This window comes from Phocoena phocoena, chromosome X (genome assembly GCF_963924675.1).
Source record: "Phocoena phocoena chromosome X, mPhoPho1.1, whole genome shotgun sequence".
NCBI classification, from domain to species: domain Eukaryota; kingdom Metazoa; phylum Chordata; class Mammalia; order Artiodactyla; family Phocoenidae; genus Phocoena; species Phocoena phocoena.
The window spans coordinates 11,647,461-11,671,934 of record NC_089240.1 but is presented as its reverse complement, the minus strand read 5'-3'; the positions used below and the strand labels follow the sequence as shown (position 1 = coordinate 11,671,934).

General features: G+C 41.8%; 1 protein-coding gene across 3 annotated transcripts in view; it reads right to left on the bottom strand.

Moving 5' to 3' along the window:
- GLRA2 (glycine receptor alpha 2) overlaps nucleotides 1–24,474 on the bottom strand; it is a 195,797-nt gene that overhangs the window by 29,652 nt on the left and 141,671 nt on the right. For all 3 annotated transcript variants that reach the window (XM_065900365.1, XM_065900364.1, XM_065900366.1), the window contains exon 8: nucleotides 6,630–6,779. In XM_065900365.1, coding sequence (XP_065756437.1) covers nucleotides 6,630–6,779 — 150 coding nt within the window. The remainder of the gene's footprint in view (nucleotides 1–6,629; nucleotides 6,780–24,474) is intronic.

Here is a 24,474-nt window from a genome sequence, read left to right as displayed (position 1 = left end):
AAACAAGGTCACTGTGACACCCAGAAAATACTAAACATCTTTCTTTCAGTTAAAATGAGTGACTGCTGCTTCTTTACCAAATATAGTTTTATTTTCACTCTAGTCTGCCCTCCTATAAATAAGATTTATTGAGATACCTAATCACTGAATTGCCCTTGCTTTCTGACAGCATCCAGTCTAGAGCAAACCTCTGCTTCCGTAGTCTTTCCTCCCAAATCGCCCAGTTTAGAGCCCTCTCTATGTTCCCCCTCACTGCAAAGAGTATAGTAAACCCAACTTAACTACCAGCTTGTTCCTGGTGGCCTTTGCTTGAAGGGCATTGACACCTATTTGTCAGTGTTAAAAAGCTAGAAGTAGTAGCTAATTTTCCATATGAGTAAATCACTATCAAGAAGATTATTACATTCTAAAAAATGGGCCAAATCCAACGAGGTGAACAGTTATAGCAATAAATATAAAGTCCTTTCTTTAGGTTTGAAAAAAATGAAGCACATAATCAAGAGCAGATAACTTGACAGCTATTTGTATTAATAGGAAAAAAAAGACTTGGGAAATGAACAAGCATTAGCAACGTCAAAATGAGCCAATCGTGGAATATGACTACTGAAAAGCACTACTGTAATTTAATGCTCTATTAAAAAGTGCAGATAGGGCTTCCCTGGTGGCACAGTGGTTGAGAGTCCGCCTGCCGACGCAGGGAATGCGGGTTCGTGCCCCGGTCCGGGAAGATCCCACGTGCCGCGGAGCGGCTGGGCCCGTGAGCCGTGGCCGCTGAGCCTGCACGTCCGGAGCCTGTGCTCCGCAACGGGAGAGGCCACAGCAGTGAGAGGGCTGCATACCGCAAAAACAAAAACAAAACCAAAACAAAACAAAAGTGCAGATAAAGAGAGGGGATATTCCTGCTTTTCTGTATTACGTGCTGATCATGCCTGCACTATCCCATTCTTTGACTCATACTTCAAGATGTCACTAGCGAACTAGAGAAAGGGTGACCAGTGTGCTAAGAGGCTGGAAGCTGTATCATAGGAAAGACTAGGTCAGTTTAGCTCAGAAACTTTGAGAAGACCTGCCGGCTCACCATCCTTAAGTGTTTGAAGGGGTGTCTCCAGAAAGAGAGGAAGGAGACTTTGGTCCTTAAGGGGAAGGAGTGTTGGTCTGACTGGGGACTTTCCAGGACCCCATGGGTGTGAAAAAGCCACTCCCAGGTGACCATTTGCTCTGGGTCCTTGTCTTCTGGCCTTCACCAGTGGGGCTTCCGCCCCACTGGAATGGGAAGATCTAAGGGCCTTGGAACATTGAGGAGGAAATAGTGCAGGGCTCTGGACCTCCCGAGTGGAGGGACAGGGCTTCTAAGTTGTTCCCCTCCTGGGGCAGTGCACTGGGATTTGAGGCTAAAGCCTGGATAACGATAAAATAGCTACTGTTCTTGTAGGTTTATTCCCCTCCAATAGGTCCAATGGAGGGGAATTGGAGGGGTCCAGTTCCCCTCCAAAGGGAAGATGATTGGTTAAGAGCAGGATTCAAGTATTTCTAGGTAGAGTGTCCTAAATAAACCCCCCCAATACATTTCAATTTTATATTCTTCTGTAAAGCGTACAACAAATGGGTAGAAAGTGACACCTTATGAAAGGAACAAATTACATACTATGCGTGCTTGAAAGAGTGGTATCATTTCCACCCGGTAGGATCAGGAAATTCTTATTTTTAAATTGAAGTATAGTTGATTTACAATTTTGTGTTACTTTCAGATGTACAGCAAAGTGATTCAGTTATATGTATATATATTTCAGATTACTAGGAAGTTATCTTTCGGGAAATTGGCAATCTAGCTAAGAATTAAAGGACAGGGAAATGAAGGGAGGGAAAGGGAAAATTGCAAAAAAAATGAGTACTTTTCCAAGTTACTGTCACGTGAGACATTTTGGTCAGGGCCTCACATTCTCACCCTGTTGTCTAATTAGGTTGAGGCCCCGTCTTTTCTTCCTGGGAGGTTGAAGTCTAAACAGTGTGTTCCCAACATTCCCTTTAAAAGGCAGCTCATCCTCAGGTGGCCTAGACGCCACAGCCATGTTCTCAAGCAGCTACAATTTCTGTTTAGTCACTGAAAATAAAGAAGTCAGAGCTCTATGGGTAACTGGAAACCTGAAATCAGGCACAATGCCAAAGTCAGGAGTGGTGTGGCCAGATATAAAAAGACAGGGCGAGAGAAGCGCAGGTGAGGCTTTAAAGTTCTTATGGGGAAGTTGTTAAACCATCACACGGTGTGAAAAGTTACTGGAGCTGAGGGCGTAACATAAAAATAGGATTTTACTACTTAGACCTGGGGCACATCAACTTCTAACAGGCTGCGGTTGGCCCAACCATAGGGATTTACAAGTTCTGTCAGTGAAGATCTCAGCTTGATTGTTGTTGAGAAACTCTGCTTTGATAAAATTGGCTGCTTTTTGAGATGTAGAAAAGGTAAAGCAGATACACCTAGTTGCAAATTGCCTGGTCCCCTCCTTGAAAGTGACCCTGTTTCATAACTTGATGGTTCAATAAACACCAGGCACTCTTCCCATGTAAGTAAATGTAATCTCAGGGCTCTCTCAGTAAACATCTTCCTTGAACAAATCATCATGCCAGTGTCACTTTGGGAAGTAATCTGCTCTGGGATTTTCTTATACCGTCTAAAGAATCAGGCTGGATTGTGTTGGGGAGGTCAGTTTCCTAATGGGAAATTAAAGAGATGACTTTTTTTATTGGGAATATTGAGCATTTTAACATGGTGGCCTTGTTTTTGTTTTTAAACTCAGGCCACAACCTATTAGGGTCTGTGAAAGTCTAATGGTTCAAGACCAGCTGGGCTGGAGCTAGGGCAAGGTAAGGTCTCAGGTGCAAAATGTAAGGGGGTGCCAAAACCCCAGTACTTCAGGTCAATATTTTAATGCAGTATTTGAAAAATTCCTTATTAATGCAAAAAGCCATGGGGAATAACTACCAAATTTAAATAAATACAAGATCTGACCCTGTACTTGTGTGACTAATCTCACTTGCCTCACCCTAATCTCATCCCTGACGGACCAGCCTTAAAAAAACTGAATAGAAAATATTAGGGTGCATTAGAGGTGTTTGTTTCAAGTGTGTGGGTGGGAGAGAGATACTGGATCAGAATGTAAGATGTAAAATGATGTGAACTCTGCAGAGCAGCAGCTGAGGCCCGGGGCGCTGGAGCCAGGCTGCCTGCGTGTGTGGCTTTGGGCGTTTTACCTCACCTCTCAGGGCTTTCCTCTCCTCATCTGTACAGTGGAGATAAGAACACTGCCTTCATTATTGGCAGGATGACCACTTAATTGATCCCAACAAGGACAGTTTTGATAGTGGAAAGTGGCTTGGACGATCCAACTCTATAATGTTGATGCTTTTTTATTTTACAGTAATTATCAAACAGTAAGACAATTACAGATTTAAATCATCAAGAAATGACAAAGCCATTCAATCATGAGCATTTAGATGCCCACAGCAAGACTGCTCAGCCTCTATTTTGTTGGTCTCATGTTCACTGAACTTAGGATTTTCTCATGTTTTCCACTGACCCCACCAAAGGGTGGCCTAGTGGCTTTCTAGGTTTTGTATGCCATGTCATGGGCCAAGGCTGGTGCCCCAAATGGCCAGCAGGACAGCAGTATCTCATCACTGACAGACCAAAAGAAAGAAAGATAGATTTATCCCTAGTCTCTTGTGTCTGAGTGCACTTCATTTTATCAGCAAGCTCCCTTCCAGCTATCCTGGAAAGAGTGTTAGTTATGACATTGCTTCTGGAAAGGGTCAAGAACAGAGGCCAGGGATGGGGATGGTTATTTTTTAGATTTCAACACATGTTAAAGTGAGAACTTGTGTACTGCACCTGTGTACCCCCAACCCAGAAGATCACACCGTGACAGAAAGCAGATGTATAGAGTGGAGGTCCACCAAACCCATCTGAGTTTATTTTAATGCAACTATTAATAAGTGTTTTGGTTTAAAGTGAATAATCGAAGACAAATGCTAAATTACACAGGGCATCAGGAAAATAGGCAGGAACAGGATTTCTGCAGTAAACTGGGCTGTGTGATCACAGTACTCACAGTTGTGGGGACTAAATCAATTCTTGTATGGAAAGTATGGTTTATAGTAACCCCTCAATCAGTGTGAGCTCTCGTTACCATTTTTTCTAAACATAATTCAGACTCAAAAAAATTGGAAAGTGCTACTTTGGAAAGATGCCATTTCCTAAGGGACAAATAATTGGAAATGCCTCCCCCTCCTTTTTTTTTTTTCAAAAGTCAATTGTCAATGACAGTAAGAGCTTTGAGTGCAAAGGGGCACCTGCTGATTGTTTTAATTAAAGTTTTAAATTTAATCGTAAACTTTAAATTCATAACCACACACCTCAGATGGGCTCTCCCACTACCTCTGCCTCAGCATTCTGACCCCATCTCTCTCCTTGGAGCAATGGCTTTTTTATTCTCCCAAACTACTATTTAATACTATATCTTTCCTCCTTAAACCTTCTACATTCCTCCTTTCCATCCCATTTTCAGCTGGTAACCTGCCTCATAATCCTTGGAAATGATAGGAGCAATTAGGAGCTCCTACGTCGTACCATCATCCAGCTACCAGTGTCATTCTCCCATTTTGTCGGTACAGTGGTGTAGCACATGGGCTCTGGAGACACAGCATCACACCTCAGATCTTGCTGTGCTACTTCGTGGCGCATGAGCATGGGCAAATTATTTAACTGTGCTTTGGTATCCTCATCAATGAACTGACACTAATTTAAGTCATTATTAAAATGGCTGAAATATCTGTCCCCGTGTAAGGCCACCCCTGACCCTTGGTTCTGGATTTCTCCCTTTCTCATCTTCTAAAGGTTTTTTGTTTTTCCTAGAAATTATGGTGTCCTTTCACTGCATTGTTGATTTCTCCCTTTTTGCTACAGTATTCCTGTTGTCAAACATGTTCTTTTATTTTCCATTTTGAAAAAAGGTTCCTCCCATGATCCCACATTATCTTCCATGCTATCTTCTAGGCTCCCAGCAGGTTTAATGTATCATTTTTTAAGGGGAACAGATTTTGAAAACTCTCTCTCATCTCTTGTATGTAAAATTTTAACTTCAGTTCGCTAGTATTATTGTTACAGGCACTGGAGTTCTCCGTATCAAAGAGCATATTCCTCTCCCAGAATCTGAAACTGAAAGCAAGTGCAAGGCTTCTGGAGTCCTATACGAAATTAAATTATAAACCAGGGCACTGCTTCCCAAATGTGTCTGCACACTGGCATTGCCTGGGGAACTTCAGAAGATACACCTGTGCCCCATTCCGAGACTGGGATTAATGGGTATGGGGTATGGCCAAGGTTTGGGATTTTTGAAAGATCTCCAATCTATTCTAATGTGCAGGCGAGTTTGGGAACCACTGAACTGGAGATTTCGAGCCATGTATTTCCAACCTCAAACTTCTAGATAATGTAAGTTTGGGGTTTCTGCATTAAAATTAAAGTTGAGACAATGAGATCAGTCTAATTGGATATTTCAGGTTGAAATCAACATGAGTAGGGACCTTATTTACATAAAGCCGAGCAATTCATAAAAAAGCAGTTTTGTGAACAAAGACGCACACACAAATTATCAATGTTCAAAACAACAGGATTTTAAAGTAATTTTGTCATATGGAATATATATCTCCAACTACAGTTGCTAGATGAAACACAGGGCTCCCAGTTACATTTGAATTTCAGATAAACAACAAATAATTTATTAATATAACTCTGTTCCATGTAACATCTCGGATGTACTTATACTAAATATTTATTATTTATCTGAAATTCAGGCTTAACTGTGTGCCCTATATATTTTTTAAATTGAAGTATAGTAAATTTACAATGTTGTGTTAGTTTCAGGTGTATAGCCAAGTGATTCAGTTATATATATGTATGTGTGTGTGTATGTATTCTTTTTCGCATTCTTTTCCCTTATAGGTTATTACAAGATATTGAGTATAGTTCCCTGTGCTATACAGTAGGTCCTTGTTGGTTATCTATTTTATATATAGTAGCGTGTATGTGTTAATCCCAAACTCCTGGTTTATCCCTCTTCCCCCTTTCCCCTTTGGTAACCATAAGTTTGTTTTCTATGTCTGTGAGTCTATTTCTGTTTTGTAAATAAGTTCATTTGAATCATTTTTTTTAGATTCCACATATAAGTGATATCATATGATATTGGTCTTTCTCTGTCTCACTTATTTCACTTAGTATGATCATCTCTAGGTCCATCCATGCTGTTCCAAATGGCATTATTCCATTCTTTTTTATGGCTGAGTAATATTCCATTGTGTGTGTGTGTGTGTGTGTGTGTGTGTGTGTGTGTGTGTATACACCACATCTGTTTTATCCATTCATCTCTTGATGAATTTTATTTGCTAAATGTGACAACTCTGTCCCAATTTTAAAGGACTTACCTGAGCAGTAATTCAGTATAGAAGGCTGAATCAGGACAAAAATTACCTTCAGCTTCTTGCTCACTATGTATTGTTCTATTTTCTAAATTACATTGCCTGGATAACCACCTCGAGCTCTACCTGACTTTGTGTGCACTCAGGGTCAACTGTACCTTATTCTGCCTCTTCTGCCTTCTCCGGAGCCGCAGAAACTCCTTGTGCTGCCTGGAGACAAAGTTCACTGCTGCATATTCCAGTAAGGCTGCAAACACAAACAGAAGGCACACTGCCATCCAGATGTCAATCGCTTTTACGTAGGAGACCTGAGAGAGAGGGAGAGACAGAGACACCGTGAAAACTTGTGGGGAAACCAGGCTCCTTATGGTGTGAGCAGCAGAATAACGTCATTTCCCTTCATCAAGGGTTATTTTCTAGGCTTTCCTTAAGAAAGTGCTTAAGCGTTTTCCATCCCACTTTGCAGATTCTGGGCAGAGCAGTGAAAGTTACATGCCCCCCTGCCCCAGGCCCTTGTTCCATTTCTCTCAGTATAGCCCACCTGCTCAAGTAGCCTCATCCCTGAGACCAGCTCCAAAGGTGACTACAAGAACTGCCTTCGTGAAAAAAAAGAAAGAAAAAACTTTGAGGTAAAACAGTGGGTGCTACTCTTGAAACTGCTCATTTCCTTCTATTTTTTCTTACCATTTAAAAACTCATTAAGATAATTCCAAAACTTGGATGAGAAATAAACTATATCTGGCTTTGGGTCCTTCAAAAACCAATTTGTAATTTCCATTCAGCTTTTGATCCTAACTGATGCAGAAACAAGTTTCTTCTTTTTTTTATTGAAGTATACAATATTATACAAGTTACAGGTGTATAATATAGTGATTCACAATTTTTAAAGGTTGTACTCCATTTGTAGTTATTTTAAAATGTTGGCTGTATTCCCCTTGTAGCTTATTTTATACATAATAGTTTTTACCTCTTAATCCCCTACCCCTAAATTGCCCCTCCCTTCTTCCCTTGCCCCACTGGTAACCACTAGTTTGTTCTCTATATCTGTGAGTCTTTTTTTTTTTTTTTTACATCTTTATTGGCGTATAATTGCTTTACAGTGGTGTGTTAGTTTCTGCTTTATAACAAAGTGAATCAGTTATACATATACATATGTTCCCATATCTCTTCCCTCTTTTCTTTATTGTTATAGTCACTAGTTTGTTGTATTTTTTAGATTCCACACATAAGTGATATCGTACAGTATTTGTCTTTCTCTGTCTGGCTTAGTTGCACATGGCAAAATTTAGTTCTTTTTTATGCTGAGTAGCATTCCATTTTGTGTGTGTGTGTGTGTGTGTGTGTGTGTGTGTGTGTCTGTATACACACTACATCTTCTTTATCCATACATCTATTGATGGACACTTAGGTTGCTTCCATATCTTGGCAATTCTAAATAATGCTGCTATGAACACTGGGGTGCATGTATCTTTTCGAATTAGTGTTTTTGTTTTTTTCAGATATATACCCAGGAGTGGAATTGCTGGGTCATATGGTAGTTCTATTTTTAGTTTTTTTAGAAACCTCCATACTGTTTTCCCTAGTGGCTGTACCCCTTTTCTCCACATCCTCGCCAACATTTGTTATTTGTGTTCTTTCTGATGGTTGCCATACTGACAGGTGTGAGGTGATATCTTACTGTTGTTTTGATTTGCAATTCCCTGATGATTAGCGATGTTGAACATCTTGTCATGTGCCTGTTGGCCATCTGCATGTCCTCTTTGGAGAAATGTGTGTTCGGGTTTTCTGCCCACTTTTTTAATCAAGTTGTTTTATTTTTTGTTTTTTGGGGGTTTTTTTTGTGCTACGCGGGCCTCTCACTGTTGTGGCCTCTCCTGTTGCGGAGCACAGGCTCCGGACGCGCAGGCTCAGTGGCCATGGCTCACGGGCCCAGCACCTCCGTGGCATGTGAGATCTTCCCGGACCGGGGCACGAACCCGTGTCCCCTGCATCGCAGGCGGACTCTCAACCACTGTGCCACCAGGGAAGCCCAAGTTGTTTGTTTTTTTTTTTTGATGTTGAGTTGTATAAGCTGTTTATATATTTTGGATATTAACCCCTTATTGATCATATCATTTGCAAATATTTTCTCCCATTCCATAGGTTGTCTTTTCATTTTGCTCATGATTTCCTTTGCTGTACAAAAACTTTTAAGTTTGATTAGGAGCTACTTGTTTATTTTTGCTTTTATTTCCTTTGCTTTAGGAGACAGATCCAAAACAAATATTGATGTGATTTATGTCAAACAGTGTTCTACCTATGTTTTCCTCTAGAATGTTTATGGTTTCTGATCTTATATTTAGGTCTTTAATCCATTTTGAGTTTATTTTTGTATATGGTGTAAGAGAGTGTTCTAATTTCATTCTTTTACATATAACTGTCCAGTTTTCCCAGCACCACTTATCAAAGAGACTGTCTTTTCTCCATTACATATTCTTGCCTCCTTTCTTGAAGATTAGTGGGCCATAAATGTGTGGGTTTATTTCTGGGCTGTCTGTCTGGTTCCATTGATCTGTGTGTCTGTTTTTGTGCCAGTACCATACTGTTTTGTTTACTATAGCTTTTTAGTATAGTCTGAAGTCAGGGAGAATGATTCCTTCAGCTCTGTTCTTTCTCCAGATTGTTTTGGCTATTCGGGGTCTTTTGTATTTCCATACAAATTTTACAATTACTCTCGTTCTTTGAAAAATGCCATTAGTATTTTAATAGGGATTTCATTGAATCTGTAGATTGCCTTGGGTAGTATCATCATTTTAACAATATTAATTTTTCCAATCCAAGAATGTGGTATATCTGTCCATCTGTTTGTGTCATCTTCAGTTTCTTTTATCAGTGTTTTATAGTTCTCTAAGTAGAGGCTTTTACCTCCTTAGGTAGGTTTATTCCTAGGTATTTCATTCTTTTTGATGTGATGATAAATGGGATTGTTTCCTTAATTACTCTTTCTGATATTTTGTTAGTGTATAGAAAAGTAACAGATTCTGTATATTAATTTTTTTATGCAGCAATTTCACCAAATTCATTGATGAGCTCTAGTAGGTGGCGTCTTTAGGATTTTCTATGTATAGTATCATGTCGTCTGCAAACAGTGACAGTTTTACTTCTTCTTTTCCAATTTGGATTCCTTTTATTTCTTATTTTCTGATTGCAGTGGCTAGGACTTCCAATACCATGTTGGATAAAAGTGGCAAGAGTGGGCATCCTTGTCTTGTTCCTGATCTTAGAGGAAATGCTTTCAGCTTTTCACTGTTGAGTATGATGTTAGCTGTGGGTTTGTGATATATGGCTTTCATTATGTTGAGGTTAAATAGTTGTAAACTATCACAAATCAAGATATTCAACCAAAGTAAAACGTCAGGGCTGTAGCCTTGGGAAGGTATCTGGTTAAAAAGGAAACTTTTATGACCCTCCTGTGATTGGTTGAGTGCTTTGTACATCGTATTTGATAAAGCAGATTCTGAAAGCAAATACTTTTTACTTGCAATGCAAAGTTCCCTTCATCTCACTCAACTTCCAATTATTTTTTTAAATAGGAGGGGGAAAATAATTAGATGAAGTTGTAACATGTTGGACCACAGACTACAAACGATTCTTATTCAACTGCCTATGTGAATGTGTACTATCTAGTTTTAATTTTTAAATAGGGTTTCCTGCGTTTTGATAGCTGTTACTGAGTGTTTGCCATCCAGAATTTATGCATTTTACATATATTAATTTTCTAACCATTATGAGAACTGTATTACCCCATTTTCTGGTGAGGAAAGTGGGGTACAGAGAGGTTAAATTATTACCCAAAGTGAGAAAGCTAAAAGGTGGCAGAGCTAAGATTGGAATTGGAACCCAGTCTGACTAGCGAATCTCCTTTCTGGACACACACAAACATACTACTAGGATTATACCTTTTGTATCTTGCATTTCCCTTTGACCTTTATAGTGAGCGTTTCCCATGTAATTTAACTTTCTTCTAAATCATAATTTCCAGTGCTTGTATAATTGTCTATACCATCATTAATCATTCTGTATGATAGGATATTTAGATGATTTTTAGTTTCATTTTATGCTACTGTAAATTTGGGAGCTATGAATATTCTTCCCCCCTTCCCCAGATATTTAACTGTATCTCTGATTATTTGTTAGGTCAATTTTTAGACTGGGATTATGGGAGTAAATGCTAAGAAAATATGCTCGTGACTTAGAAAGTTAGTAGGAGCATAGAGGATGTAAAAGCAGAGACTCTAGAATGAGATGCCCGAAGTAAGAAACACTGCTCTGTTGTTACTCTAACTTTGCCAAATTGTTTAACCTGTCTCTGCTTCCCCTCCTCATCTGTATAAAGGAAAATAATAGTAGCTATTTCGTAGAGTTATGTAGATAAAATCATTTAATGTATGCAAAGTGCTTAGAATAGTAAGTGCTATATAAATGTTTGCAATTATTTGACTCCATAAGGGTATGATTTTGTTAATAGAAAAATCTTGGAAGAGACAGAAAAATCAACAAGGAAAATAAAAACTGCCCACTGTCCTAATATATTCCAATTATTATTTTTAAGGTTACCACCTGCCTTACACTATTTGTCTCCATCAATCTGAACTACTTGGCAGTCCCACATATGTTGTGACAAAGTGGTATAGCACCTGGGATGCTTATTCTCAGTCTTTCTGATTAACAGATGACTCAGAATCCTTCATGACTTGGCTTGGATACCAGCTCCTCTAGGAAGCATCCCTAACCTTCCTACTTTTGTCTCATCTGGGTTGGGGGCCACTTTTTCTTGCTCCCTTATAACTCTCTATTGAGCCTGTCTGTTCTTTTTCAGTCCAGCAGCTTCCCTGACCCAACCACTAGACTCACTAGACTGTAAACTTTTTTTTTTTTTTTTTTAAGAAAGGTTCTGTGTAGTATTACTCTTTGTATCACCAGCCCAGGACCTGGCAAATAGTGAGTAAACATTAGATATGTGGGATGGATGGATAAATGGATGATTGAATGACAGAAGGAAGGAATGAAGGAAATACCTGGCCATCTTTCCATTTTTGTACTTTAACTTCAACAATTCTTTACTATATAACATTACCCACAATTGCACATACTGGACATTTCTGAGAGTGGACTGTTAGTGCATTTAAATTCTCTCAGCTCACCAAGCATTCCTGGAATGTTTCTTTCCTTAATAAGCAATAATTTTCTTGTATTTTGCTGTCCTGGAGCAGTCCTATTCTCCTGTAATAATCGAACATTACCAATCACAGCATTCCGGTTATATGTTATTCAGATGGCCTTTGAATGTTTTAAGACCTAATAATGAGAAGAATTTGTCAATGCCTGATAGATGTCCATACCAAAAGCTAAGTGCAGTAGAACTCACCATCATTCCTCCCCTTGCTAGTGTTTACAGCACTCAGTCATTTGTAAACCTTTCCCCCCCTCCTTCTAGCCATCAGCAGGCCGGGCACGTATTTGGCTTCTTTTATAACTGCTCATAAACAAATCCTTTCAGTCTCTTAATGATTTTGGTTGTTCTCCGAGTTTCCTCCAAATCATGACCATCTTTCCAGCATTGAAGTGCTGGCATTAACTGCATTATTCACACGGATTTAGGTGGTGTTGTGAGACATCTATTACATACGATGGGATGTCCTTCAGTGCTGGTCTCTCAGGATTGAAATGCCTTTTTGTTACTTCCATCCAGCTCTGTTGTCACATTCTCTCCCTTTGGCTGCTAATCCTTAGATGTTTTTACCTCACATTTTTTCCTGTCACATTATTTTTATGATTCCTGGGCTTACATGAGCCCTTCCTGAACTACATTACTACAGTCTTGCAAAACAGTTTTCAAATTAATGAAGCTCTCAAAATGCTAGTATGATTCATTTAGTGTTATCTCTCCAGGTATATTTAATTCAGAAACATAAACACTGAGGGCCTACTATGTGGAAGGCAGTGTAGTAGGTGCTGGTGGGAGGTGGGGCAGAAGATACAAGAATAACTAAGATGCACGCTGATTCTTCCCAGGACTCCCCAGATGATACCCCAGGGGAACCTGTTCATGCTGTGCTCCAGAAAGCGTCATTCACATAGGTCAGGGAGCAGCAAGTTAGGACCTATGAATCGAATCTGCCCCACCACGCTCGATAAATAGTTTTACTGGAACACAGCCATACTCATTCATTTATATACTGTCCACGGCAGCTTTTACAGGAAAGTGGTACAGTTGAGTAGTTGTGACAGAGACCATACGGTCTGGAAACCCTAAAATACTATGTGACCCTTTACAGAAAATGTTTGCCAGCCCTTGACATAGACTGCAGTGTTGTCTGGTTTGTCCTGGGGATGTAAACCTTGGTGGCCCTGTTTGGTGCTTGAGAAAACCACGGTCTAGTGAGGGAGACAGTCAAGTGAACATAAAACTGATACAAAGCAGGTGGTCTCATGTGCCGAAGTAGAGGAAAAACCAAAAGGTGGCTGGAAGATGTGGGGAGTTCAGTAGTGACAGGGAAAGTCAGAAAAGGCTTCGTGGTGCTTTGTGACAGCCTGGAAGGGTGGGATGGGGAGAGTGGGAGGGAGGGAGACGCAAGAGGGAAGACATATGGGAACATATGTATATGTATAGCTGATTCACTTTGTTATAAAGCAGAAACTAACACACCATTGTAAAGCAATTATACCCCAATAAAGATGTTTAAAAAAAAAAAAGAAAAGAAAAGGCTTCATTCCTGGATGGCAGGGCATTTGACTTAGGGCTTGAGGAAAGCCAGGACTTTGATGCGTGGAAGAAGCTATGAAAGCAAAACCATGAAGATGGGAGAGAATAGGTGGGCTTGAGGATGGTCAGCAATCCAGTGACTGGGATGTGCTGGGTACCGGGGAAGTGCATGGTGAGGTATGGACAGGTGGGCTGGGCCAACACAACTTCCAGGCAGAGGCATCTGGGTTTCAGACTGCTTGTAAAGATAAGCTAATTATGGTTTTGAGGTGGGGTATAGCTATATAAGGCCTTTTCTAATTAGGTTGGATTTCTTTGTCTCAAAAGCAAGAGTCTTAGCAAAAGTAGACATTTTCCCTCCATATAGAAATTTACCTTCTCTCCTGACACTCTCAGCTCTACACAGGGTCAGTTCTCTTCCAAGCTTTCTAACAACATCTCTGAATCCTTTGCTGAATCTTCTTCGATTTCTTATCTGTGGTCCTTGAACTCTTTCCTCTTCGATTTTCCCTGTATCTTCAGGTCCTCAATAAATTCATCCACTCCTATAGTTTCTCTCTCTCTCTCTCTCTGTGTGTATGTGTGTGTGTGTGTGTGTGTGTGTGTGTGTGATTGGCCAAGTTCTTGTGAATCCCATTTCCTCTTCCTGGGACACCAGTAAACAAGATTTTCCAGTTCAGGTGGATCCCCAGTGGAATGTGGGCAGAAGTAATATACACTGCTTCAGGGCCTCTAAAATCTCCCAAGAGGTCATTAGGACTTAACCTTTCTGCAGCTACCTTGGGTGTCACTCATCTAAGATGGCAGTGCCATAAGATGGGAGAAGCCTGGATCCCTAAAAGACGCAGGGCCACCCATTTCACAGTGGAATGTAATATGAGTGAGAAATAAATTTTTATTGTTTAAAGCCATGGAGATTTCAGGGTTTTGTATTTCCAACATTCCCAAACCCATCACTCAGTCCTGACCTCCTGACCTCTCACCAGTATTCTTGTGCTCATTATAAAAGGCCCAGTGCGGGGTGGGGGTGAGGTGGTGGTGGTGGTGGTATTTCCCTGGTGGTCCAGTGGTAAAGAATCCGCCTTACAATGCAGGGGATGTGGGTGGTTCCATCCCTGGTCAGGGAACTAAGATCCCATGTGCCGCGGGGCAACAGGTTACACTGGGACAGGCCAGGTAGTCAGTGCTGCCACCATCCTTCTCTTCCAAGGAAATCTGATTTTCCTGGCATTAAATAGCAAGTAGTAAGCCCGTGTGCCACAGCTACAGAGCCCACGCACCCTGGAGCCTGCGTACCACAACTAGAGAAGAGAAAACCCACATGCCATAACGAAAGATCCCGTGCCACAACGAAGATCCCACAGCCCGCAACTAAGACCCGACACAGCCAAAAATAAATAAATAAAATAAATTTTAAAAAAATAAATTAAAAAAATAAAAGGCCTGGGAAATTCCCTGGCGGTCCAGTGGTTAGGAGCCCGTGCTTCCACTGTGGGGGGCATGGGTCTGATCCCTGGTCTGGAAACTAAGATCCCACAGTGCCGTGCAGCATGGCCAAAAAATATATAAAAAGGCCCACAGTTAGGATTTGCAAAAGCAAAATCATTAAATGTCCCACCTTCCCATTCACTTCATTTGAATCTTGCTTCCCACCGGCAACACTAGTTTCACCGTTAGTTCTTTCCTTGCCTTCACCTCTGTTCAGTCTGTTGCAAAAGCTCAACATTGACTTCTGCAAAGCACCCTTAGGTTCACCCTTTTCTCTCCATTCCAAAGATGTCACTGCAACCCTGGCCATCAACGCTTACACCTGGTTATTATAACAACTTCCTAACTGATCACCCTGTACCCAGTTCCTCCTCGTGGCACTTTATCCTTTTGCTTCTGCCAGATTTAATTTAAACACCAATTCATTTTGCAACACGTCTTGAGAACTACTGTGGCTGCCTAGTATAGGCTCTAGTATCCAAGATCTCACACAGCGTGTGTCCACCCTAGTTATTCAGTCTTATTCCACTCTTTCCTAACATGAACCTTGTGCTTTGTTTAAGCAGTTCTTCTTACCCTGAGGAAGCCAAGTCCATTCCTACTGAGAATCTCAGTCATTCTCAGATGGGTGTAATTTTGCACCACAGGAGACGTTTGGCGATGTCTGGAGATATTTTTGGTTGTCACAACCAGGGGGAGGTGCTACTCGTGTCTAGTTGGTTGAGGTCAGGGATGCTGCTAAACATCCTATAAAGCACAGGACAGTCCCCACAGTGAATAGTTATCCAGCCCAAAATGTCAATAATTCTGAGATTGATAAGCTCTGAGAGAAAGCACCCGCCCCCAACCCAGGTATCCAGGCCTGGTTCAGTGGTCCTCAGCTGGGGCTGATGTTGCCGTGAGAGGACACTTGGCAATGTCTGAAGGTGGTTTTGGTTGTCCCACCTGGGGAGTGAGGTTTTGCCACAGACTTCTAGTGAGTAGAGGCCAGGGATACTGCTGAAAAGCCCAACAATGCATAAGACAGCCCCCATGACAAAGAATTATCCAGCCCCAAATGTTAATAGTATGAAGGCTGAGAAACCTTGGTTTACACTCTTCTCCCAGCATAGAAATTCTTCCTCCCTTTTCCTGCTTTCTCTACCTATGTATTTCCAGGTAATTCCTCAAGGAGTAGCTCAGTCTCCATCTCCAGAGTGATGCTTTCTCTGCCTATTCTAGCCCACAGTGGTCTTACCCATCTTTAGGATTTGTAATGCACTGGTAGTTAGCATCAGACAGTTGAATGTTTGCTTCATGTTTGCATGTTTTATCTGCCTAGTTAAAGTATAGGATGGGAGGATAAAGACCCAGGGATGTCTTTTGTATCTATACCCCCCAAGAACAAGTCTTTGTGCATTGAGTAAATGCCCCATAGTTTCTGTTGACTGACAAGTTATTCAAGCTGCATATAAATTCAAATTCCTTTCACAATCACTAAAGGGAAAAAATTTATCTCACGTCTTTTAAAGCCAATAGCTGATGATATTAAGATTACTGTAGATTTATTTTCACTAAGGGAAAGAAGAATAGTTATTCTGCTGAATTTTCAATTCCTGTAGTTTACAAACATATCTGGTGAAACAGTAGAGCCAGTCAAGTTGTTTAGGTTTTTGTGACACTACATAAACATTTACCTGATATTTGAACAGACCAGTTAGTTGATGGAGTTTAGCTCATTACTCAGTTACTTTGGCATCATGTTGACATTTCTTAGAGATACTTTTCATTAGTGTTTTTTTTTCTTTTTCAACACTATCTAGGTATTTTTGAAAATCTTGGCAGTTTTTCATGAGGAGATTTTTTTCATTAATTATATACTGAGATCAGTTTCAAAATGGAAAATCAAACCATGAATTTATTTACTTTAGTCCCATAATTTGTTTTGTCTACATTCAAAGACTACACCATTTCCTGCGTCACGAAGCCAGTTGTTCATGGGTTCGGCCATTTTCTACCCGGTGTTTATCCCCATCATAGAAGAGTGGCTCGTCATTGTATAAGGATTGCCTGAATGTCCTTACAGCTTGGGTGCCCTCTCCATCCCTCATGGGCAAGGCACTACCATTTGACAATGTGCCAACTGAAATATATCCACATTCGCATCCCCTAGGCTGACCCCAGAGAGCTGACACGTTCCTCTAGCAGCCAGCCAAGGAGGATGGGTATGAACATGTATGAAGAGAAGTTCTCTCCAGTAGAGAAAAATCACAAATGACTGTGATAAACCAAGTATTTTTTTAATAGAAAAGAGACAAAATGGAATTTATAGGACAATGTCAAAATACTAAGGTATTTTTCTTGCTTTAAGTGTAATGATGTCTCACACCCACCTGCTTGAGTCAGTGTTTAATTATTCTCAGAGTATGCATACAATCCCCTGCTAAACCAGAATAGAAGATTTTCTGCTCTGTACAGTACAGTTTCTTTTCATCCAATTTAGAAGGACAAATCTTAATTAACCCTGATTAATGCAGCTGTTGAAACGGATAGCCGTTGGTCACAGTAGCCTGACCTGCGCTTTCATTACATGGGACAGAAGCCTTTGGTAGCTCCAATCAATTCGTCTTTTATTGAGTGCTATGAAGTATGCCACCACCCTCTCCATCCTCATTTTATGGGGGAGAAAAATAAGTTTATTAAATGCATGTCTAAATCTTATACAGGTAGTAAGCAACAAAGATGGAAATGAGAATTCTGGCTTTGACTTTCTGTTTTGTCTCTTACCTACGTTCAGTCATGGTAGAAAATATCATCAGAAAAAATATAAGCAGTTGAATTAATCCTCGTGCCAGAGATTCATGGTGTTGTACAATTTTATCTTTACAATTTCACTGCCAAGTTGCCATTTTTATTGCCTAATTAAAGAGCTCACATCTGCCGTTCAACGTCAGGAAAATCAGATTTCCTTGGAAGAGAAGGATGGTGGCAGCACTGACTACCTGGCCTGTCCCAGTGTAACCACCGCACCCCGTTTTCTCTCCATGTCTTACACTCTTGCTAGGTTCTGGGTAGAGTACTGAATAAACACAACTCTTGTGAGGCTGCTGTTTGTAAAAAGAGCCATTGGGTGGCAGTGTCTCCAAGCCTGTACCTGCAGGAACCAACTAGTTACCAAGGGCATTCCTTAGACCACAAAGCTTTCATCAGGACAGGACCTGAACAACCTCAGGGACCAAATAATTTGGGTGTTGGATGGCACACAGGTCTAGTTAGCTGATATTATTTCTTAAGATGAATAAATTTCTCTCCATTATGGTGGTCAGAAAAGTGTTCAAAGTTGCTTGCCAAAGCACACTCTCCATGTGAGTTTTGTGAGTGGAGAGGCAAGAGAAGGGTAGAACTGCCAGCCCCAGGATGCACGAATAATCCTAGGTGACAGCCACTGTTAGACTCATCATAGGGACACCCTAGAGAAAGGCAGCCCCAAGGCTCAGCTTTCTGCAAATGTAGGTGTCTGGGGGAGGGAGGCAAGGTGAGGAAGGAGTGGCATCTGGAGAAAGGGGAGGGAGCAGGGCTGGTGGGGCTTCTTCCCCGTGCTGCGTCTGCCACATGTCTCACCATATTCTCAGCTGACGGACAGGAATACTGATTCCTTCCATAGTCTGCTTCCGGTGGCTGCACCTTCAACGACAAAAGAAGTGTAGTATATTGCTTCTTAGGCAAGGGCAGGAATGAGGAGGGAGTTGGGAGTCAGGAGCAAATTGCCCAGCAGTGTAAGAATAACCATGATGAAGAAAAGAGCCAGTTGGATGATATCAGGTTTGGAAAGGCAACCAAAGGCTTTTGGTGGATAATGAGATGATGCTCCACTTAATGGATATCTGTGTAGTCAGTGTGTGTGTGTGTGTGTGTGTGTGTGTGTGTGTGTGTGTGTGTGTGTGTGAGAGAGAGAGAGAGAGAATCAGGGAGAATATGAAGACGGGAAAAGGAAGGAAATGATCCAAGGATCCCAGTGTCATGGGGTCATTGAAGGGTTGCATAAGACACTTTCGGTAAATCTTAACACACATTTGGCAGATTGTGGACCCTCAGTCACATTGGTTTGCCAGGAATGAGCTCTCGAAGATATTACGTAATTCAAAGCTTGCATAATTCAAGGCAATTTTCCCTAGAGGAATACATAAAAAGTAGAATTTGGTTGTATTTCATGTTCTGTGCGTGCATTTAGGCTTTATCAGTATTTTTATATTGCCCTATTTCAAACTCACACAAGCTAAGTTCACGTAAAATGGCACCTCGTTGTAGCGAGCACTCCTATATGCAGGGGGGCTGCGATGTGCTGTTACGAAAACAAAACAACAAACTCCCACCACCATCATCAGTGAAAAGCTTTCAGCCACAGAACTCTAGGAGTTATCTCTGTGATATAGATAAGAAAACTGAGTTTACTCTTTAACTCTAGCAAGATCACACGGCAGAAGAGTGAGTGAGCTGCTCCTCACATCTCCTCTGGCTTGACTCCACCCTCTGTGCTTTTCTGGCTCCCTGACCCCTGAGGGAAACCGTCCCCAGGGAGTGAGTCGGCAGAATTACTCACAGACTGTGGTTTCACCAGATGACAACATCTGATGTGAAAGAGGTGAGAGAGTGCAGGCAGCGGGCTGGGCGAGCTCGAGACAGCACAGTCACACCTGCAGCCATGGAGCTACTATGAAAAGAGATGTGGGAAAATGAGAGAGAGCCACACTGCCCTTCATCTGCTTTCTCAGCCATGGGTACTGTTTCCGCTTCTTTATTTACTCACCCACCCACCTCGTCGCAGGTTCAAATTTCATTCTTATGAACAAGGAAGGAGAGGAGGGAAGTTTAATAAAAACTGTCCAGTCTCGTTCTCTGACTCAGGCTGAGGGAAAGGCCTTGGGGTGGCGGCTAGGGTTTGTAGCGATGACAGTGGTTTTCTCCTGTTCTCCGTCTGCTGCTGCCCAGAGAGGGGGCTGACGGGAGGGGAAATCTGGAGAAGCTGGGTGGTCTCCACCCCCTAGACTGGGCTCATTGCCTTATGATTTCCAAGTCGGCTGCGCTCCCTGGAGTAGCATGAGGAGGCCAGATCAGGAAGGCAGCACGGGCCAAATCTCTCACCCCGACCATTTTTGTAGCCCTGAACCTTAGCAGAGTGAGCGGGCAGGCCATTGCTGGGTATGTGCGGGCTCTTGGTCATCCCAGAGCAATCACGATGGCGGACTTGTGACGCAAGCGGACTTCTGAGATGCTCGGTGGGGTGGGTGAGATAGGTGAGCAATGGACGATCCTGGACTACAAATGGTGGCAGGCTTAGAAGCCCGTTCCAACCTGTAGTGATAGAGAAGCCATTTCCTCAAGAGCACCTGGGATCCTGTGATGACTCTGGGGTGCGAAGAGGCTTCTCCAGGTGCTGAGCTTCCCTGCAGTGCACCTGAATCCTCTGAGCCCTGGGATGCCACAGCCTGGGGATGAAGACGGATGTTCCTTTGGTGGAGGGCAAGAGTGTTTCACAACTGAGATATTTATATCTATTGAATGGCAGTCAGTGGTAGCCAAGAAGCTTTACCACCCACCCCCTGGCCTGTGGCCTGGTTTAGCTTCAGCTCTGCACTTTAATGTTAGCTCATGGTGCAGGCAGCAGGTTAGTGAGGAGGGCTCTGCGGGAGCCACCTTGATAGAAACCTTCCCTTCTTGGCCTGAGACCCTGGGCACTCATGCCTGGGGCATGGCAACCTCAAGCTCCTGAAGCGAATCAGGCCCCCATCATGTTCAAGGTTACATGTGGGGAGAAGAAAACAAGAAAAAGAGCTCCGGGTCAATCAGAGGCCTGGAATTAACGTGGTACAAGAGCGTCTGGCTGGGCTGGTGATCTCACTTTTTGTTACTGTAAATTACCCAAGAGCTGGCCTCCACTGTGTCCATTTCCTGTAGCTGAGCAGCATTTTGATGCAAGCCAGTTCCATGCCTTTCTCCTCACCACAAAAACCAGAAACACAAACCACCCGCTAATAATTAGCTACTTATTTGCACTAAATATGAGCCTGCAGGAATCTGTTCGTAATTAAAAAGAAATCCTACAGCCTCTTGAATAAAATGACACAAATAGATAAGCAAGCTCTTTGAAGAAATGAAAAAGGCCGTGCTATCAGGAGGCATTTCTATATTTCAATATGGAAATGTACAGACTGCTAAAAAAAGAACAAAAGATAAATTGTGAAAGTGGAAAGATTTGGGTTGGGCTTATTGAGTACATCAATTTCTAATACATTAGTTGCATATATCTGCTTCAGAGAGTTTAGGTGAGTCCCAGTCCCTTGATGGAAATCAATCCTGTAGCATTACAGAAGCTAAGAAAAGGAGGCAGGGCTGTGATGGAGAGAGCAGTGAGAAGATGCCAGGGATGTGCGTCTTGGCTTTGCCACTGGCAGACTTTGCAAAGGTGGCCACGTCATTTCACCCTTCTGGGCCTCAGTTTCCTTCTTGGAAATATAAAAGGGTTGGATGATCATCTCTAAGGTTTCTGAAAATCTATAACTCAAGGGAAAGAGAAAGTGATGAGGGAGGAAACTAAGTCAGTAGCAGGATGGGGTCCCAATCTCAAGGTGATCAGGGCCGTGAGTACAAGAAGCGGCCTTTTGGCTCTCTGCTGTGCCGTCCTAACAACCTTCAGTGTCATCCAGTAATGCGTACTCATTGAGCACCTCTGTGTGCCAGGCGGCACCTGCCTAAAATGGAGAATTCCTTGCTTAGAAACAAAGTGCATTGATGAAAACATTTACCTGCATAAGACTATGTGTAGCAGATGTACTGCAAATTCACCAGCAAATTGAGTGAGAAAGTCTCCTGTAAACCATCAGCAACTCACCTCAAGCCCTGAACCTTGCTGCTTTTCTGCCTGAGAGTTGTTTTTTTTGTTTGTTTGTTTTATTTCTTGGCACTTTATAACTTTCTCAACTTGCATACAAGGAAGCTTAGAACACTCCAGGGGGACGCCTCTCAACCATAGAGGGATGGGAGTTAGTGGATAAAGACGCCGGATTTCCAGTTACTTGGTGGGATAAATCTGATAAGAATTCTATATGGTTTTTCAGAGGATCCCCAGCAGGATTGAACCATACTTGCCATCCATGGTAACTGGCTCAGTACTAGACTTTATTGTTTTTTCTCCTTCCCTTGTTTACGCTCCATACTCTCTCACTTGTCCTTCCTGAGGCCCCCTCCCAAATGAACTATCTGCACCCAGATACTTGTTATGGGGTCTGTAGTTTACTGAAGCAAATGGCCCAAAACTAAAGTTAGATCAGGGAAGGCTGACACAAACGTGATGCCCGTCACATCATGCACCGTTTAGAACCAGGATAGCAACCAACCACAGGTCCTCCTGAAAATTCCTTTCCTATTGACAAAAGCCCTATATCTGGCTGGTTTCCTCATCATCAGTGAGAATGGAGTGTCAACACAGTTCAAAAACCAATCTGGAGAAGTAAGCATCAAATCAATTTGGGATCTATATTACCCATGTCATTTAACACCCATTACTTCCCTTTTTGCTCTGCACATCTAATTTTAAATTGACAAAATTACAATTGTGTAACTGTAACAGAAACGAATTTCCAATCTAATACTATGCAAGAGTCATCCCGCATATACCAACCCTCCTTGGGTCAGGGAAATAACGAGAGCAGCTTATTTGTAGAAACATCATAGAAACTGTTCCATGCTAGCTGTGAAGTTTGTTAGGAAGATTGAATCACAGTTATATTTTGAGCCTAAAAGGATATAGCTATTATGAAGGTACAAATTACTCGTTGTTGGAGAATGGAGAGAACGAAACGTGCCCACCCAACTGAGAAGGCATCTTGAAACCGAAAAATGAGGGAGGCAGCTCCATATTATTAATGAATCAGTTTATTATAGGGTAACCTACTCACAGGGTGGGAGCGGGATCAGGCAGACAACGATCTGGAAGCATTTGCAGCTGCACTCCACACGGCCAAGTGGCCCCTGGGACAATTGTATAGTTAACCTAGGGTATGGGGGTAGGTGTTTGGAAATAGGACGTGCATTCCTAAGTCAAAATTCATGAATGGGTAACTAGTCTAGTGGATGCTAGGAATAAGTCAGCAAAGATTTTCATCATTATTTGGGGACTAACAGAGCATAGAGGCCACCTGGTCCTAATGATTATTAAACAATATCTATTAGCTACAAAGCCCCTGACAGAGAAGGGCTTTACTGTACAGTACAGTCCTGGGTAGGGTCCGTGAAAGGACACGAGAAACTGTAAGGGCCCAAGATGGCCTCAGTTGTGCTAACAGCCATACACTCCTGTTGACAGGACATCAATTAAAAATGTTAATAACGGGGGGTAGTGGTGGGATGAACTGGGAGATTGGGATTGACATATGTATAAAATAGATAACTAATAAGAACCTGCTGTATAAAAAAATTTTTTTAAATGTTAATAGCATTACACTAGAAGACCAATGAAGACTTTGTTTTACTAGCGTGTGGTAGGCAGCCTTCTAAAGTGGACCCCAGTGATTCTTGCCTCCCGGTATTCATATTCTTGGGTAACCCCCTCCACTTGACTGTGGGCTGGACCTAGCAACTTGCTTCTAACATACAATATGGCAAAAGTGAAGGGAGGTTACTTTCACGATGAGGTTATAAAGGATGGAGTTCTGTCCTGCTTGCACTTGCTCTCTTGCTGGCATTCTCTCTGGCTCTCCTCACTGCTTGCCTTGGTGGAGAGGGCTGCCTGGCAAGGAGCTGAGTGTGGCGTTCGGTCAACAGTCAGTGAGGGACTGAGGCCTCAGTCCAACAGCCCAGGAGGAACCGAATCTTGCCAAGAACTACTTGAGTGAGCTTGAAAGTGGATCCTTTTCTAGTTGAGCCCTCATGTGAGACTGCAGTCCCAGCTTACACCTTGATTTTAGCCTCCTGAGAGACCCTGAAACAGAGGTCTCAGCTCAGTTGTGCCTGGACTCCTGACCCATAGAAACTGTGAGATTAAAATGTTGTTGTTTAAGCCACTGAATTGGGGCGGGTGGGAATTTGTCAGACAACGGTAGATAACTCATATGTGGTGTCTTTAGGAGAGAGAGGGAGAGAGAAGAGATAAGTTGTTTACTCTGGGCCTCATGAATCTAGAATTTGGTAAGATTTGATGATTTATTTTTGGACTTTTTAAAGAGGAAAGTTTAATTAAGAAAACTAGTGAGATATCTGTGAGGATAATCAGTATAAGAGAACAAGAACCATAATATATCTTTTAATCTATTCATTCAAATAAGATCCCTGCTTAAACATGTATCAAGTAGCTATTGAAAATCAATTTACCTATGCTGGAGTCCAGGGGTCAGCCAACTGTTGCCCATGGGTTAAATCAGTCTTGCTACCTTCTTTTGTAAATAAAGCCATGCCCATTCTTTTACATATTGTCTGTGGCTCTCTTATTCTCTACTTAAAGTGGTAGAGTTGAGTAGTTACAACAGGGATCTTACAGCCCAAAAAGCCTAATATGTTTACCACCTAGCCCTTTACAGAACATATTTTTAATGAACTCCTGATCTAATCATATATTATAATTCAAAGTAACCACTATCCAAGGCAGTCTGAATTAATAACTTTTCTCTAGATTTTGGTTAACATAGAAAATAAAACTGGATAGTTCATAATCCAAGACATTCCACTGTAGGATTTTTATTTCTGGAATTACCTACATTCTCTCTCAATTTTGTGTTCCCAGTACAGATATAGGGTCC